The sequence below is a fragment of the Nylanderia fulva genome, unplaced genomic scaffold (assembly GCF_048542155.1).
Source record: "Nylanderia fulva isolate GAGA-0341 unplaced genomic scaffold, ASM4854215v1 Scaffold7, whole genome shotgun sequence".
NCBI lineage: Eukaryota > Metazoa > Arthropoda > Insecta > Hymenoptera > Formicidae > Nylanderia > Nylanderia fulva.
Window position 1 is genome coordinate 658,861 of NW_028190807.1, and position 19,995 is coordinate 678,855.

A 19,995-nucleotide genomic window follows, 5' to 3' on the forward strand; every position below is an offset into this window, starting at 1 on the left:
CAGCTAGTTGACAGCTCCCGAGGTTACATACCGACCGCGTTTAATTTGGCTACAGTCGGTAACGTCGCGGGTCTCTGTTTTAGAAAGCGAATCGATGACGTCTCGCTCACGTGACTTTCGGCGAGCACTTAATTTCAAAATGGCGGCTGGCGGGATAGCGCGGTTCGACGAGGACGGGTATGTAATTTTGTATTTTAATAAATATATAGATTATATGGGTTGTGCAGGTTGTATAATTCTCTTTATCGTTGCAAATTGTCTATTTACACATGCGGATATGTTCAAATACGCGTATCTAGCATGAAAAACGAAATGTTTCTTCTGGAATCCGTGCAATATGCCCCTATGCGGCACTTTTTATTTATTTAATATATTCTTTATACAATTTATATAGATGTAACCAATTTTATTTACTTAATATATATCCTTTATAAATACAAGGAATCGTATTTAGAGAGAATTATATATTGATGATGAAATTAAATAATTCCAATAATTAATGGAATATATTGTCTGCCGCGTCAAGGTTATAGATATAAAATAAAGATATTGCAATAAAATTGATATTTTGTATTAAGAATTTTTAAGGCTCTTAAAATTTAATATATAAAAAAATATGTTAAAAAATTTAAAAAAGAAATATATGTTAAAAAATATATTAAAATAAAAAGATATATTAAATAAATAAAAAAATATATATAAAAAAAATTGATATTTGTGTCTATATATTTTATGTGTCTCGCGATGACTTTGTGTCACATATTGCGATCTTATCTCTCTCTCTGTGTATAAACAGATAATGCGTATACATATGCAAATTGTACTTGTTATATAGCTCGTTGCTATTTCAGACAAAAGGATTTACATAGACGTTACAAAAGCTTTATATAGTAGTCTTCTAGTAGGTGAGAGAAAGAAAGAGAGAGTGGAATAAAATTACGAATCGATTTCCTTCCAATCGTAATGTTTCATCTCTCGGAAAGAATCGTCGCCCCCTTCGCATGCGAGCTCTAGATTATATTAACGTCGACCTATGTGGTCGATATCTCACCATTAAAATCGCTATTTCGAGATTCGAAACAGTGCACATTGTATATTATTAACGTTAAAATAGCATTCGGATATTCGAATCATCGCACACGACCTATAAGCAAGTATAGAAATTATCAACTTTTATCGTTCAATATATATACATATATAGCCGAGAACAAAACAAAGATACTTTCGGATCTAGTTTTCTTATTCTAATTAAAAAATTAAAAGAAATGTCTCGTTATTTATTTACTATATTTCGTGGGCAGTGTTGTGTGCTCAGGTGATTTTAAAATGATTTAGATAAAGATAAGCTAAAAATATGTAAATTCATCTTACAATTAGATAAGATAAAGATAATTTTGAATTTAAATATATATCTAGATATAAAGATAAAATTATATAGCGATTCATCTAGATAACTTCCAGATAATTATAGTTTTAAAATTGCTTATGTAAACATAGTTATATAAAAAATATTAATTATAAAAGGGATATAAAAATATATTCACATTTTTATTTGTAAGTTTTTATCGTTTACTGTTCAAGTTTTACTACTACTTAAGAGTATTTTTATTTATTATGACTCTAAACCAAATTGTCTGAATATTATTTTAGATAATTTAATAAAGATAACACTTTTTCAACTAATTGTAAGATGCCGATATAGATAATATATATTTTTTATTATCTATATAATGACAAAATGACGTTGTATCTAGATGATCATCTATATAATTTTCTTTAGATAACAGCAAATACTGTTTGTGGATGAAAAAAATTTCCCCGTAACTTTCATTGATCTGTAAAATTACTTGTGAAACTTTTTTTATTGTATTTTATTTTCTCGCAAATTTATTCTTTATTTTATTTTTGATGCCTAAAATATTCATCGAAAGATTCCATTCAACTCGGAAATACTTTATATATCGAAAGATCTCTGTCGCAGTAGATAGATTCGGGAATGCGCCAAGTTAGGACGCGAGCTTTATATAGAGTAGATGACTATACTTCTTTCTGTTTTACACACATACAAGCACACGTAATAGATGTTTTTCTCTCGATATTCCTCTCACTCGAAGAAGAATATTCTAGTTTTTTATACACTAACTAAAAATGCTGTCCGCCTGCTCGCCCAACTTTCCTCATTAAAAATGCAAGAACCCTATATATTACATTATTCTCGTATTCTTTTCTAAATAAATACAAAAATAGACGTTGTGAATAAATATTTATTTCAATACTATCTACATAATATCTGTAATAAATCAATTATTTGAAACAAATAAATATTTATCTGTTTTGAAAAGGATTTTCTTATATCAAATAAATATTTTTCACGTCAAATCAATATATATCATTAGTTTCAAATAAAATGATTTATAAATATTCATTCGAATATTCAATAAGTTTTTTCAGTGCGAATATATTTTACGATAATAAATGTACGACACGAAAAATATAGAGGATTAAAAATGATAGCTGCATCATGAGAATCTTTTGCATATAAGAACATTAGTGTTTAAACGAACAAACGAAGGAAGAGGATAGTAGAGGGTTGATAGCCTTAATTAATCTAATAATAATTAACTATACTATTCTTCAAATGCTCTTTGCTCCTTTGACGCCGACGCAAGAGTAACGAGAACAGAGCTAATTAAAATCACGATCACGGTAGATATATTATGACGTCACTGAGCATACTATCATCATTATCTGCATCCCGGAAGGCCGGCGAGAGTATATAATTTCAAAACAAAAAGAAAGAAAAAATAGAAAAAAAGCCGCTTTATATCGAACGTACGCGCGCCCGATGACGTCGAACGGACGTTCCTCAACGTCGTCGTCGTCTTCTGGCGCTCCGTCAACGACGACGACGACGACGACGGCGGCGGGGACCAGTGGGGACGAGGGTGAGAAAACGACGCAGAGCGTCGGCTCCGAGCGGCGCCGCCGGAAAACGTAACGTGTTTTATCGATTTACGTCGGGGCGGCCATGTTCGCGCGTTCACCACCACCAGTCAGGCGCACTCGGCACGTCGTCGTCGTCGTCGTCGTCGTTCTCGTCGTCGTCGTCGACGAGAGATCGCCGTGGAAGGACAGATTCTCGTGTCCCCTGATCGTTTACCGCCATATCGCGTCGCGAACGACGTATACAGCGACGTGCGATGTTCCTGTAAGGGAAAAAAACACGAGAGGGCGAGAAAGAGAGAGTGTGAACCAAATATTGCATCGCAACCCCCGAACGTTCTTTTTTTTCGCCGCTCCGGTTGTTCGCCGATTCGAGTCGAGGCCGCCGTCGAGTAACGCCCAGGGGTGGAAGCAGCTCGGAGAAAGAAGAGATATAGAGAGAGGGTGTATATTATAGAGTCGACGAGAGAACAGCTTCCGGTGTGTCGTGAGTACCATGTTTCCGAGAAACGTATCGAACTTCGTCATCCATGTTTTCGCCAGTCCGCGACTAGTGTAAAATTAGCAATCGATCAACCCCTTCGCGGTACCTATATAAGGTACAATCGAAAGAAACGCACCCCGACAATCGAGCCAAAAATCGAGTATCGAGTCGCCTTTAATCGCTGCACGATTTTTTTTCGGAGAGTAAACCGGGTGAGGGTAAATGTTTCTAGTCGAAGCGATATGTAATCGTTTCCTGCATGCCTACCCTCTTTCCGGTCGCTAGAAGGTTTTCTCCTTTTCTCGTCGTCTTTTCGAATTCTAGCTTCTTTTCTGATTCAAATTGCACATCGCACTTATTTTTCATTCCGCGAGCTCGTTTCCGGCTCGAAGACGCACAAGAAAATCGCGGTTTGGATAAATTATATGACAATCGATGAGTCCGCTTAAAGCTTTCTCGCAGAAGGGAAAAAATGATAAGTATTAGAGCCGTCAGTTGAACACGGTTATAAATAAATGATAAGAAGGAGAATCTATTTTTTATCCTCGAGTCTCTTGATGGATTTAATTATTATTGACATTTGTAATAATAGTACGTTCACGCAATAATTCTCAGGCAATTAAAGATATCTAACTTGTTATCTGATATTCTTTTTAACAAAGAATAGAATTAATATAATTTTACTAATATAATTTTCGAAGCTCGAATTCAATTACGAAGACCTAAAATTTTACCAAAGTACAAGTAGGAAATATTATATTAGCGTTTGAAGAAATTGCGGTTTAATATTCATTTTTTTAATGCGTTAAATTAAGTAAAGTGTTAAAAATATTATATCCTATAAAGCTTATAAACGAAACTGTGATTTTCTTCTCGCGAGACAATAAAACAGGCAATTTGTTTGATTTGCAGTTCATAATTTTCTCCGCGACATGCTAAGCAGATGTCGGCACGACAAGTCACAATTTCTTCGAGTACGAGATTGTCCGATCTCTTAGGACGTAGAGTGCCGGTGAATTCCGGTAAATACACTATACTCATTAGCAGACCCGTGCTAATTGCTACGCTACCCAAACAATTTGGAGTACTATTCCGACAGGCTAATTAGCGGTCTTCAAAGATCGGGATGTATTTTATGCTGCGCGTGTCATAGTTTGCATATATATATATATATATTTATTTATTTATACACAGGGTGTATCTAAATAAGTGTGAAAAATTTATGGCGATTCTTTGTCGAAAATTAAGGAGGGCTTTTTTTTTCTATGCATATAATCTTATATATTTCTTTGTGAGAATGATTTTTAATATTAATAAATATTCTTTTTATTAGAAAGATATTAAAATTTCATTTTTTTAACTTGTCTAAAAATTGAGAGAAAAATAAAAACTTCATACCTCTTTAGAAAAGTGTAACTCTTCCGAGAGGGATATATGTTCATATAAGAAATCCTTCTTAATTTTCGACATAGTATCATCTCCTAAAATTTTTTGTAGTTATTTAGATGCACTCTTTCTATATATATATATATATATATTACGTTTAGGGCGGAAGAGCTTTTCTCCCCTCTTTGCAAACAGCACTTTTGCTCATGCTACAGCGGTTATGGGAGGACATTCATTCATGAAAAGGGCGTTGGATGGTCTAAGAACGTAGCTGTAGCCGTCCTTGAGAAGGATATGTAGGCCAGTCGATAGTCGAATGACCATTACTTTTTAAAGAGGGAAGACACCATTGATACCCCATTTCGATATTTACATTTTTAACAATTCTGTAATAATTATCATAGTATAAAATAAGCGCGTACATTTTCCGAAATCGACTCATCATTTTAAAAGAGATGCGTTTTGTGAAAAATTTTTTTTGCCCTGTTAAAAAAAAATAAGATAGCTTATCGTTACTTCTTACAATTCGTGTGTTGTATATTGCATCTGAGCACTCTCGATCATGTTTGTGTATCTGTGAGGAAACGTTTGAGAGATCTGCGCACTTGGGTAAACTTCTGTCATATATACTGAAATGTCACTTTTGTTGAAACTCCTTATTGACATTTCTCATCGTATGTGAACCGCGCAAAATGCATCCGCACACACGTAATTGTTTGTAAAATTACACGGTGCCGTAGCAATAAATTATAACGTGCATTTTTCAAAGTTTTAAGTTTAAGTGCCTGTCAGGATCATGTGGCAGATGTCGCGGCTACGTGATCATTATTATTATTATGTCGGTATAGCTTACGGGAAATTGTTGCCGGGATGACGTTGAAGACGACAGAGGAGGAGAAAGTGACTTCCGTATTTTACGTAATAATGCATTGCCAGCATTTGAATCCCGGTTATTTTCGAAAAAAATGACGCACACGTGGCGCAAAAGAAAACAACATTTTCAAACTCGTTACATTATGCATACATAAAAATCAAATTACATTATCAACATCAACAACGGAAATTATTACGCATTTGTTCAGGTTCTATGGAATAATATTATGTAATTTTGACTTACATACATTAGTTGAAATGTATGATACGATTTTATATATTATATTAGGCTTTTTTACACCGAAAAAATTTATTAAACTCGAATAAATATTGATTACAATGCCGACAAATAAATCATTTATTTGAAACTAATAATATATTGATTTGACGTGAAAAATATTTATTTGATATAAGAAAATCCTTTTTGAAACAGATAAATATTTGTCTCGAATAAATGACTTATTAGGCAGTATTGAAATAAATATTTATTAATTTAATAATTTTTTTCAGGTAGTCAGTAGGTAGTTATCTTGTCGGAATAACCGGATCGATTTTATTAAGGATGCAAGATGGTTGTAGACGATATTGGCCGATCTACTTATCAGTAGCAAGTTGTATTGATTCGTGCTTTAAATGTTCGCTCATTCACGCACACGCGCGCATCTACGGGGTCGTTTAGACATCCGTCTCCGATATCCCAATTAACGCGCAGCGAGGCCTCGTATAATCATATATATACAGGAACACTTTAACCGCGTTCGATGATAGGCTGAAGACAGCTTATAAATGATACACGATGGTAGAGGATCTTCGATTATTTCGATCAAAGGCAAGATTTCGTCCGCATTCGAGCAAAAAATATCTCTCCGTTACAAAAAAATATATATATATATATATATGTATAATATATGTATATCCCAAGTAGTAAAATGACATTATGACGTTTAATGACGTCATTTTACTTTACTATATATAATATACGCGTATATATATATATATATATATATATATATAAAATATATATAAATAATGCATAAAAACAAACGATATGCTGATATTGATAAAATTTCCCGGGAAAAATAAATTTTATATTCGATCAAAAGAAGATTTCAACTATGAAGTAAATAGCAGAAATATTTTTAATCTTTTCACAGCGCTGGATTTCAATGTACCTGCTATGAGATAAATTAATTCTTTACGTCTGAAATAATTTTCAATATCGTTTAATACCCGGTCCGCGCGAATGCAAGCTAGATGAAAAGATAGCGCGAATCTTTGTGCCGTTAATTGAAATTCCCTGTCGCAATTTTGCGAGAATATGTAGGTGCAATTTTTGACGTATATATGAGCAATTAAGAAGAATCGATGATTTTACAATCAGATACGTATGGTGATCAAACTTTTGAGTTTATAACGAACTGCTTCCTTAACTTAATATCGCTATTTTTAATTTTTAATATTTATCTCCCTGAAAAAAAAATTCTCGAGAAAAAATACTTGTTTAAGCGCACCCCGTCTTCTCAAAGAGAGCCACCGACTTTTATCAAGATAGACATTATAGGCAGCATCTTGTTGAGCTAGCCTGTTGTATCTGGGATAAGTAATCCTATTGAGAGTTATCGATCTTGCACACCTACTGTGTTTGTGCATTCAATTGTTTATAAAAAGAGTAGGAGCAAAAACGTCTTTAAATTATAATTATATATTCTTGGAAATTAAATTAATGCGCATTTTTCCCTTTTTTTCTTAATTCTCTCTCTAGCTCCCCTGAAATCAAAATATTAAGATAAAATTATGAGACATATTTCACATCTTTATTCGGACAATCCGACAATCTCGAGGGTTCCCTATCATCCCACTCATCGCATCTTCCCATTTCTTACGTCGCTCCCTTATTTGAAACGCGCAAACCTCCCACGCATTGTTCGATAAAATACATCACGAGAACGTATATCGCCTTCGTACGCTTGTCCGCTTCCCTGTCCTCAGCAACCTTTTTGTGCAATTGTTCTCCGTCGTTGCGAGAGAAATCGAGGCGCTAAAGTGACAGAGCCGCTGGTTCAGCCTCAGGAATTGCGCATATGTAATTCCTATAGATCGTAAGGGCAAAGAAATGTCCGGTTAATGGAAATTAATCGAAGACTCTTCCGTATATATAAAAACACCTCGTACGCACATATATAAGGTCACGTTCCTCAAATAATCCTTTTTCCCTGATAAAAAAAGGCCTCATCATTAACGTCAAGGCCGATATCATTGTAATGGGATTTCTCTTTAGCGACTTTAAATAATTTTATGAATGGCCACTGTATTTTACGCTACAATGCTATTTTCTGTACTCCTTACGTGATAAATGACACGTCTCTCCGGTATAAAACGTCTCTGTGACGTCGCGCGCGAATATATCGGATTGCATGCTCGTTAATAAAATCGTTCCCCGACTCATGTAGAGGCGAGGTTTTACAGTTAGATACGCATGCGGCTTCGACCACCGGAAACCCGTTCGTAGATTGCAAAATCTCTACAACCACGGTGTCCGCCCTGTGTTAGTCGTCAGCACACTTTATCGTCGTATGTACCCACTACCTGCAATATGTTACCTCGCGTCATTAGACCCATCTGTCACCGGAAAGAGGAACAAGGGGATTGAACTTGCGCGAGAGAGTATCTTATTCCGCGAAATAATAGCTACCGGACTCGCGCGCGGGCGTCTCGTTACCGGAGAAAAAAAATTACCGTGTATGTGCCGTCTAAAATAAATTGTCTTCTGTGTGCGAGCGGGTTTCTAATAATGTCTCCCTGACGCAGAAAATGCCGCCGTTGGTCAAAAGGGACGTGAATGCCGCCGAGGCACGTAACGAGGAGCCCGGCATCACCGACTCCAACGTAGCTTTTAGCACAGAAATCGAAGAGAAGGCCGGTGAGTATTAGCGAGTAATTTTTTTAGTTTTTTTTTTTTTTTTCGTTCAAAAATATATATACAATCGTACACGGAGAGAATTTTTTCTCTTAGAATTTATACCCCGAAAAATCATCCCGCAAGTAGTAAATTGATGTCATTAGACGTCAAAATGATGTATATACTTGCCATTGGGATGGTAATCATAGGATTAAGAGTTTTTCTGATTAATATTTACCGCAATAAAAAATATGTAAAATTAATCGAACATATTTATAATTTATTGTGAATATTAATATTTTTTATTGTGGTGTAAATATTAATGAGAGAAACTCTTATAAAATTTTTCCAATACCGCATATATTGTCCCACGATTACTAATGATTATTAAATTACCTGATTTTTAGGGTAAATTTTAAGAGAAAATTCTCTCTGTGTAGATATGTCAAATCTCTCCAGTTCTTTTCTCATCTATCGCAGAATTAAAATTAAATTGTTACTTCCCAACTATATTGTGCTAGAAGTATATATACTTTGGAGAACGCGCTTATATTGCGCTTTGTATAATTTATCTGTTTTCGTGCTAATTTAATATTAATCTATAAGCTCATGGTGCTTTCAGGAACAGATGAGGCCATTACCGAAAGCGCAGCGAAATCCTTCGAGGATAAAATCGAGAAGTTTGGGAAAGGCATCGCGCAAGAAGTGGGGATACCGCCTTGGGGTCTTGTTGCTATTTTAATAGGTAAAGAAGCGCATGCCCCCTCGGCACACAAGCCGGCTTCTAATCTCAATCAATCGAGAATAATCAATCCTCATTACCTCTGTAGACGGAAGATCCCTCTATAACTGATTATTCCGCGAAACGACGTTCACATCGAGCAAAATAATGCAGTATATTTAATGTACAGTATCATACATCTTGCTTTAAATATATTGCATAACTGTGTTTTATTTTCCCTGATAATATATGTGTGTGTTTCTTTTTTTAAATAATTTTTAGATAATATGCAATTTTTTTAATACATTTTTTTTCAATAAATTGTGTACGCGTGTGTAAGAAATTGATACTGAAATTTGATAATAATATACTTATTGATATTTCTCTCCCGTGTAGGAGTAGGCGTAATCGTTCTCGGAATCTGCTTCTGCTGTATACGAAGATGCTGTCGCAAGAGACGATCCAAAGATGGCAAGAAGGGATTGAAGGGCGCGGTGGACCTAAAGTCCGTGCAGCTTCTGGGCAGCACGTACAAGGACAAGGTAGGTATTCGGTGTCCCGTGACTTCATGTAGATGTTAGAGATGCATTTTACACTCGTGGAATCCACTTCGATATGTGAAGGTACAGCCGGATATGGAAGAATTGACGGACAATGCCGAGGAACCGGATGAAGCTGAGAGCAAGCAGAGCGAAGTTAAACTCGGAAAATTACAATACAAGGTACAGAGATTGCCATTAATATTTTTCGCGTCTTTTTTATCTTTCTATTTTATTTTATTTTATATATAGCCGCCTTTTATGCGCTATCTTCTCTCCCTTTATCTTTCCCAATTGTTACAAATAAAAAATCCAATCAGCGAGATTTCTAAAATTAAACTGAATTCACATCGAGAAAAATATGTCAAAGAAATTGATATGTAACATCTCTAATATTGATTTTTATTCGTATATACCAATGTACGTTTTTAATTGCGATACATGTGTTTTAAATAACAAATAGTTCACATATAATTTTATTATTAATGCAGCTATGTTGGATTTTGTTTTAATTTTATCTTTAATATATATGTATACTTATGCAAATGTGATGTAGATGATATTCTAAAAAATGAAACGCGCTTGGTTTCAGCTCGAATACGATTTTAATTCGAACAGTCTCGCCGTGACAGTAATCCAAGCTGAAGAATTGCCGGCTTTGGACATGGGTGGTACATCAGATCCATACGTAAAAGTGTATTTATTACCGGATAAGAAGAAAAAGTTTGAGACCAAGGTTCACAGAAAGACATTGAATCCGGTCTTCAACGAGACTTTCACGTTTAAGGTCAGTACAATAATTAATAATGTTCCTGATGAAAAATAATCGGTTAACTCTGGAATCTCCATGCAGACAGTTTCAGAGTTTGATTAATTTTTTTCACGTTCTAAATGCAAAAGCTGCGTTGTTATTAACGAATGTAATTGTATAGAGCGTTCCTTATGCCGATGCCATGAACAAGACTCTGGTCTTCGCCATCTTCGACTTCGATAGATTTTCGAAACACGATCAAATCGGCGAAGTTAAAGTGCCGCTTTGCCAAATCGACTTGGCGCAGACGATCGAGGAGTGGAGAGAATTGCAGAGTGTCGAAGGCGAAGGTGGACAGGTGAGGTCAATGAAATTGTAACGCAACATATGGCAATATATATAGCGAGGATGTGAAATACAATCATTAAATTAACTCTTATTTTTACTTGTCAAAAATAGCGTTTAATTAATTAAGAATAATTAAAAATTTGCGGTAATTTAATGTATTGTGCGTTAAATATTTTTATAATTTAGGATAACAAATTGGGAGACATATGCTTCTCATTGAGATACGTACCAACGGCTGGAAAACTCACGGTTGTCATTCTGGAAGCCAAGAACCTGAAGAAGATGGACGTCGGTGGTCTCTCGGATCCTTATGTTAAAATCGCGTTGATGCAGAACGGAAAGAGATTGAAGAAGAAGAAAACGTCGATCAAGAAGTGCACCCTTAATCCGTATTACAACGAATCATTCTCCTTTGAAGTACCCTTCGAGCAGGTACAGGTAAGGGATCAATTTTATTACTAACTTTTCAACATATTTGAAAATATCTATTTATGTCAGTTCACGATTCACTCATAATTTAATTTATTCCAATATTATAAAACTTCATAAATATTAATTTTGCCAGTTATATATTTTTTACACTATATATACGTAAGTGGTTCTTGATGGACCACTTCACACTATAAAGCATCGATTTATTATAGTATCTCGAATTAACACGTGATCGTCAATTATTAAAAATACTAAAAATACTTTTTAAAAATAATTGATACGAAAAATTTCTTTCACTCATCCATAAAAAATACTGTAAGATTAAAATTTATTTTATATAGCTTTAAGCTTATTTTAATTTTAAATCACCTTTTTAAAATACACGTTAAGGTGACATAATAAAATAAATGATTATTTATTCCAATGATTGCGACACTATGTGTGACTCTGTGATGACATTTCAGAAAGTACAACTCGTCGTCACTGTAGTCGATTACGATCGCATCGGCACGTCAGAACCGATCGGGAAGGTGGTCCTGGGATATAATGCGAGCGGAACGGAATTGAGACACTGGTCCGACATGCTGGCGTCTCCGAGGCGCCCGATCGCCCAATGGCACACGCTAAAAGACCCCGAAGACGGAGATAAGAAGGACTAAGAACGTTGACTTTCCAGTTAAGGTATTCGCATTCAGTATATCAGTACGAAGGATTGAATGGGCAGGGTGTTCCGGAGTGTGTCGAAGTTAGAATGTTTTTTTTTTCCTTATTAATTCGAAATCGATTTTTTCTTAATTGCAATTTTACGACGTTAATAGATTCTGAAAGATGAAATTTAAATCTCGTTAAGATCGGCGATTTCCGGGACATCCTGCGTAATCGAACCATATACAAGCAATTTCTTCTTGCCTTTGTCTTGCTTACTCGAAGATTCAGAAAAGTTTTGTGATAAGGATTCTGTCTCTGAAAGCGGCCCTCTTTTTACAGGATAATTGATTGGGAAAGGGGTACGGAGAAGAATAGGAGAGATAAAAGGGATGTAGAGAAGGGGGGGGAGAAAGAGAGAGAAAGCGAATAAATCCAAAGAAAGAGAGAGAGATAAACAAATACATACTTAATAGCTATTAATAATCTATAATTAATTAAACGATAAAAATACCAACCATGAAGGATTTAACATTAAAATAATATGTTCCCACGTGGAGAGTGTAGTGTCTTGTATATACTATACGTATATCTAATATACTTCTCTCTGTAGATGTAACATTGAATGATTTACATAAGTAACGCGTCGTCCTTTTTGGGATATCGATTGAACAGAAACGAAAATGTTGAAGATTCACGAAAAAATATATATATATTCATATATATATATATACTCACAACCTCGAGATAATATCTACGTTATTAGGCAACCCGCAGATAGGCTTCCATCTTGGTTCGGCCGTTCGGCGCAGATTTCCGTCATAAACTTTGTCTAAAATACGTCGTTCATATGTTACAAATATATATATAATATATATATATATATATATATATATATATATAATTATTTCGGTTGTATTCGTAAAAATAGCGGCATAATTTTCTTCCAAGGGAAGAAACATATGTAGAACAAAGGTGATGCGAACGTTCACAGTTGTGTGCGAAATAATAGTGATGGATGACAACATATATGAATTCGCAAAAAGATCCCGAAATATGGATGTTGATTCGCCAATTGAGGCCAATTAGCGAAAGAGAGCGTTGCATAAAATAACAAATACCCGGCGAAAGGCAAAGTTATAATTAGAAATTAAATTAAATCAACATAAAATTACATCTTTTTTTCGAAATTTTGGGCAGTTGTAAAATTATTTCTCTTAATAAAAATAATTATAATATAGCATATATATGTTTATATTTAACATTTTTTTTCAGTTCACGTATCTTTCTTACTCTTTCGCACCTCGTTTCTCCTCCTCTCTTTCTTTCAAAAAATTGCCATTATTTACTTGTCACGCATTTTCGCAATCCATCGCGTCGTTTCGCAAAAAAAAAAGAAAAAAAAAAGAAATCGAGATCGCGTCGTGCACTGAACTCTCTCGTGCACTCGAAAGGTCAGAACGTGGCTCCGAACGATCGTGCATAAGTTTCGCTCAGGGACGACGGACGTTTCCGTATCGATCTCCGAGTAAAACGACACCCCGGCATATTTTCGTGCAAACAGGCGATGCTTGAATCCGCGATATACTATAGTTAGACTCTCCACTCATTATGCGCCACTTGTACGAACGAGAACGATTTTTCCACGATTTTTCAAGCTTGCATCTGGAACGCACCAAAATATTTCTTTTTAAACAATCTTTTCATGAATTATATATAATTTATATTTTTTATTATTATATATTGTATATTTATTGTGATTGTTTTTTTATTCGTTGCATAAATTCTCAAAAAAAAAATAAGAGATTGCGAATTTCGATATATGTCGAAGAGCAGATGTGAAAATATTCGGGAAAGTTTGTTGAGATTATTACGTTTCATGTTTATTATTTTCACTCGGGATCGTGCATGATTTTTTTTTAAAAAAGGAGAAATCGCATATATTGCAATCGCGCGTGACTATATGCAATTTCCCACTCGCTGTCATCCATCCGTCATCGCTCGTGATCCGCGATATACGACGGACGTGCGCATCTGCATGCAACTGTGTAAAACATTCATATACATATATACATATATATTATATGCATAATATAATATATATTATATCGCGAGTGCATTATCCGTAGACATTGTTATCGTTTGTTAGTGATAAATCATGAACGGGCCTATTCGACTTGTGTTATTATATTGTTTGTTAATCATCCATGGTATCGTGCAATCGAAGGAACAGTGCGTGTCCCGCGTTGATATCCTTGGATATTTACAAATATCCGAGGATATTTACATATGTGAGGAATTACGATCGAACGTGAAAATATGGAAAATGAGGAAATTGAAAGGATAAAGCAAAATTCTATCATAATATTAACTGCAGAGATTCCAATACTTCTGTAAATGCAACTTTCTTGAATAATTATCGATGCAAGTTCGATTGATTGAAGTTAATTTAAAAAAAGAGATTCCTTCGTTTTTTACGGTCTCTCTCTTTCTCGTCCGATTGAATTGAAAGTCTAATATTCTTCTTTTGTAAATATATGTACGTTGACTGTGAGTCCTTTCAGAGATTACGATTCCTCGCCGTTTTATCACTTTGTCACTTCGTTCGATTATTATATGTAGTTAATGCAATTTTAGTTTTAACGTCCCTCCCTCCGAGAGAGAAGTTATACATACATATATGCTATATCAACTTCTAGTCACGATATGATAAAAATATACGGTAACGTCCGGTTGATGATATACTTGAAGTGATCACCTTGAAAAAACCCGGAACACATCCGTTTTTCTTTCAGCTATTCTGATGAGTTACACAAATATCGTGTCAAAATTTTTAACGTATATTAAAAAACATAATAATCGAGTAGATATTAATTTTGCTATATCACAACTGTAAAATATATTATATTTTGTCAGAATTCTTTTATTTTATCTAACTATATATATTTTTATTTTTCTTGATATAGCTTTCCTTCTAACAAATATCAACATATCTAATAGAATCTTTTAGAATCCTTAAGAATTCTTAATCTAGTTCTTTTTAGAATTTTTTAAAAATTCGCGCAATTTTCTGAATCGCGCGATAGAAAGAGAAACGTGATCACCTCAAGTATAAGGATATGGATGATCTCTCGATAATATATAACGATAACTAATAATAAATAATAATAATCATAATAATGTTAACGATAACCAAGGATAGCGAGAATGGAGACTATTTGGCGATATCTATATTGATTCTAGCTTTGTATCGTAGCGTTTATTCGGTATGTAAGATTATATAATTACGCGTTACACATATATAATATATATATATATCTATTATCGTTATAACAGATGAAGATTAAAGTAATTTATTGTAGAATGAAGTTCTCTTATACGCGGGAAGGAAAGAGAAAGGGAGATACGCCGTTTAACATTCTCGGAGTCCTTTTCCCGTATCTCCCGATGTTTCGAAGCAAATTCGGTGATATATCCATCTGTATATCTATCCTATTAACGAGAGCTGTTACGAACAAAAATCCAAGTCTATCTCCATCATCATTTACTTCCGGAAATGATGGAAGCGTAACGATGAGAATCGAAGACGTTGATCTCAAGTTATCTCCATTCGATCAGTTTCACTCAACTTTACTCTCGATTAGAGATCTGCGAATTATTCGAATTCGAATCGACGTAGTTCGAAATCGAAAGATTCGATAACGTCGAATTACTGCAATTCGAATTCGAATCAAAAAATCGCGTAAGAAGAAGAGATTAAAATCCGTTTAATTCTATCGTTTAATTCTATACGCGTTGATTCGATTCGAATTCGAAATATGGGTGATTCGATTCGATTCGAATTAGAAAATCTTGATTCGCACATCTCTACTCTCGATTAAATAACGATACCTATAAATCTAATTCATACAACAAATATATCGCGAGTCTCTTATTTTTAATTAATTTATTTTAATTTTTATAATTTTCTATTATTTGTAAATAATTTATTTTAATTTATAATTTAATTAATTATTAAAGAAATTTTTCAAAATTAATTTTCCACTTTCACTTTCATCATCATGCAGTCATAAAATATCTTCCATGATATCTTTACAGTTTTGACGATGCGTGTCTTCTTCTTATCTTTACGCTTCGATTCGAAACAGAGGAAAACTGAAATTTCACGCGTGTGCGAACGAAAGGCTAAAACGTTATCAGCTGTTTGAAGGGATAATTTACATTTTGCGAATCGTGGATAATCGCCGATCAGAGATCCCTTCTCATCGGAGTCCACCCTTAAAGCGAAACAACACAACGCATTAATTAATTATATATATTACAACGCGCGTATTTAGTTGATTCATAAATCTGATCGCCGAGCGATTAGCGATAGCGCGTAGATTAAATAGCGGTGTGTAAAAGTGCGTCTTTTAGCCTTTGTAGCGTGTCTCGTAGTAGGCCTTGAGAGGAGATTTTCTCCCCTCCTTCCCTCCCCCTTACCCTGAAATTTTCACCTCCGATTGCGCGAACTCGCGATCGTCACCGATATTCGCTCGACGATCGCGAGATCGCGAGATCGCGAAAGATCTCCCTTATATATACATATATATACATACATATATATATGCGCGTTATACTATCGGGTTTGGTTCTACCGGTTTATCCAGGACCAATTATCGAATTAAACGATAATGTATCGGTATAGCATGTGCGAGAGCACGCTATATTATACTCAGCAGCATTGTACTTAAAAAAATATACTTTAAACGAGAATTCTCGAATTATAATAATTACGTTGTTGAGGAATGAGAGAGAGAGAGAGAGTGGCGTCGACTGGGAACAACAGCTGCAGTTTTAATTTATCCGGCTAATGATTGCGGAAATAGTCAATCCGTCATTATGGCAGAGAAAGAGAGATAAAATAGAAAAGAGAGAAGGTAAATTGAAGTATTTTTTATATTTAAATAAAAAATATTCAATTCTTTCTTTCGCGAAAAATTTTAATTTTATTGTTATTATATCATCATCATCATCGTCATCTGTCGTCATCATCATTATTATTATCATTATTATTATTGTTATTACTATCATCATAATCATCATCATCATCATCATCATCATCATCATCATCATCATCATCATTATCCTCATCATCATCATCCTCATCTTCATCATCATCATCATCATCATCATCATCATCATCATCATCATCATCATCATCATCATCATCATCATTATATTATTATTATTATTATTATTATTATTTTTATTTTTATTGGATTCGTACAAAATGATTTTCACCATCGACGTTCTGGTCAACGCCATTTCTCGCGAGTTAAAAATTTAGCTAGAAATAGATCCGTTCTCTTCGGCTGCGCTTATTTTGCATTTTCCATACTTAAAATAAGACAGACCTGTCATCATACTTAAAATAAGACAGACCTGTCATGTTACACGAAGACTTAAAAGAGGATTAAAAAAAGAAGAAAAGAAAGAGAGAAAGGGAGAGATCAAGCGTGCTGCCGAAGAGAACGGAATTGATATAAGGAGAACCATGTACGTCCCATATGTACAATGTCGCCCGCTATATTGACATCATTAATATCGATTATCTCATCCCACACATCTACCATTTACGAGTAACATATTTAATTAGAGGCAGAGTAAAAACGCGTCGAGATTGAAATAATGGAAGATGTATGCAATCGTGATAATTAATCGTAGATCGTACGTGCGGATGTTCTGAATGAGGGAAAGTCGATCTGTCCAAAGTAGGTTCACGGAGAATGAAAGGAAAAAAAAGAAAAGATGTACACGACCACATTGTATCCCGCGAATGAGGGTGTTAAAAAACATATATATGCTCGGCGATTTCCAATAGAGAATAAAATATAAAAAATGTTTAATACTATATTTCTTGACGCGATAAAAATAGTTTCGCCACAATTAATTATATTATTGCACTCATTGTCAGTCAATTAGCACGAAACTACAAGAGAAAGCGAGTGGCGCAGCACGCGAAGTAGGTGATTTTAAAACTGATTCGAAGGGAAGCAGTTTGTTCAAGTGCAGACTCAACCTTTTATAAAATTTACCTTAAATCTCATTTTTTAAATTCAGACTAAAACATGCCCGCAAAAATTCTCTTGTAGCTCCGCGCTGATTATTATAATTAAATTAATTGCGACGAAACTATTCATTGAAAAATAATATTTGACATTTTTTTCTTAGATTTTCATTCTCTCGAATGGTGCCGATACTTTTTTAACACCTTGTATATACATTTATAGATCGCGATTCATGATACATGTAATATCGATGGAATCCCGAAATATCTCATTTAAAAAGAAATGTTGATTGCTTGAAGTCAACAACTTTCGAAGGCAGTAAACTTTTACGATTCACTGTGTATGTCTATTTCGAGAATATCATCAGGAAACGTGCGATCTTCGAGAGAAAACAATCTGGACCGCGGAACAAGCGCTGATTCTGCGAATGCATCAAGTTAGAAAGAAAGAGGGAGGAAGAAAAGTGAGTCTCCGCTTTTAAATAATATATCGATATATCGTTAGCGTTAAATCCGTTCATGCACATTTGTATGCCGAGCAACGTAGGGCGCACGAAGAGATGTATATAAAAAAAAGAAAGAAAGAGAGGAACACACGCACGAAAAAAAAGAGAGAAAGAAAAGTGTATTTGTAAAGCTGTAGTTTTTAGTCTGTGGAAATATACGTCCTCGATGCGATCGGCCCGAAATTTTACGAACAAATATACATATATGATGCGTTTGTATCTCTCTCTAGATTTCGTTTTCACGGATTGCGAAAGAAGCGATCCGAACGATGATGATGATGATGATCCGATAAATGCCTTGCAAAATATTCACGAGCCTCTTAAGCGAACCGAACAGCTGGAAGAAGAAAAATGTCAAGGACGACACAGCGATGTATAATTTATTTTTTTCTTAAACTTTTTTTTTAATCAAAATATTTAGAGAGTTCGAAGCGAGTATCTCGCGCGATTCTCTCTATATATTATATAATAATATACGAAGAAAGTTGTTGGAAAAGTAAAGAGCAATCGGATGTGCGACCGGTCAGATTATAACTTATCGAACTCGATTATCCCGACAGACGGTGAGATTCAAATCTGATCGACACTTTCATTTCCTTTGCAGACTTAGTAATCGATTTATATATCGATCGATTATATTTGCATCCGCGAGAGAGATTCTTGCACTCGCAGATTAAATGAGCAGAGAAGGATCGTTACACTTTTTTACGGTTTACATAACGAATTCGCATTTTTTAAGAATACGTTATTTAATTTCGTACAACTAATCTGAAAAATCACGTAGCGCGAGAAATTTTCGAGACGACGTGTTAAAAGTTCGTCGGATCTCGAAAATTGTAGGGCCGACACTCGAAAATTCGGATGCACCTTTGCCTATTATACGTACGTACGTGTGAGTGTGAGTGTGTACGTGTGTGAAACAGAGAGAGAGAGAGAAAGAAAAAGAGAGTGCAGATCGAGCAGTCCCGAGTGTCAAGGTCACGGAAAGGTCATAGATGCCTTTCCGTAGAACATAGGTAAGCGAAAGGTCCATCCTAAGGGAAGAAAAGATATCGTCGAGGTTACATCGAGAAGCCTCCGGCTTGAAACGAGAATGTATCTTGTAATCATTCCATTGCATATTATATATATATTAATTATTATTAAGATTTAGTGCGACACAGTGTACTGTAAATCCATAGAAGTTATTACCGTATCTCGTAATAATTATTATGTAATAAATATTGTTGTTAACATAAACACGGGGCCTGTTGTTGCGAGGTGGTGTTGCTGCGCGAGGATAATTTGTCCCCCAGGACCCTAAAGTGACGAGGATCCTGGATTTTGAATAAAGCATCCGCACCTGCGATCCTTCGAGCAATGTCCGTATTAAACAACTTACTTTATACGAAAATAGAGAGGAAGACAAAGGTATTCCTG

At 34.8% G+C, this 19,995-nt stretch overlaps 1 protein-coding gene across 4 annotated transcripts; it reads left to right on the plus strand.

Annotated features, from left to right (window-relative positions):
* The first annotated feature begins 118 nt into the window (after positions 1 to 118).
* On the plus strand, positions 119 to 19,815 carry Syt1 (synaptotagmin 1). Of its 4 annotated transcripts, none has more exons than XM_029321165.2 (10): positions 119 to 177; positions 8,495 to 8,606; positions 9,208 to 9,330; positions 9,703 to 9,848; positions 9,930 to 10,028; positions 10,438 to 10,632; positions 10,778 to 10,954; positions 11,131 to 11,382; positions 11,841 to 12,057; positions 12,364 to 19,815. In XM_029321165.2, exons 2-9 carry the CDS (start codon positions 8,498 to 8,500, stop codon positions 12,033 to 12,035), a joined length of 1,296 nt encoding a protein of 431 aa, XP_029176998.1. In that variant the 5' UTR covers positions 119 to 177; positions 8,495 to 8,497; the 3' UTR covers positions 12,036 to 12,057; positions 12,364 to 19,815. The 4 variants fall into 4 exon arrangements, with proteins under 4 accessions (XP_029176998.1, XP_029176997.1, XP_085344702.1 ...); XM_029321164.2 differs by lacking the exon at positions 119 to 177 and adding an exon at positions 3,036 to 3,430; XM_085488576.1 differs by lacking the exon at positions 119 to 177 and adding an exon at positions 3,036 to 3,430 and having other exon boundaries at positions 9,936 to 10,028.
* The last annotated feature ends 180 nt before the right edge of the window (positions 19,816 to 19,995 follow it).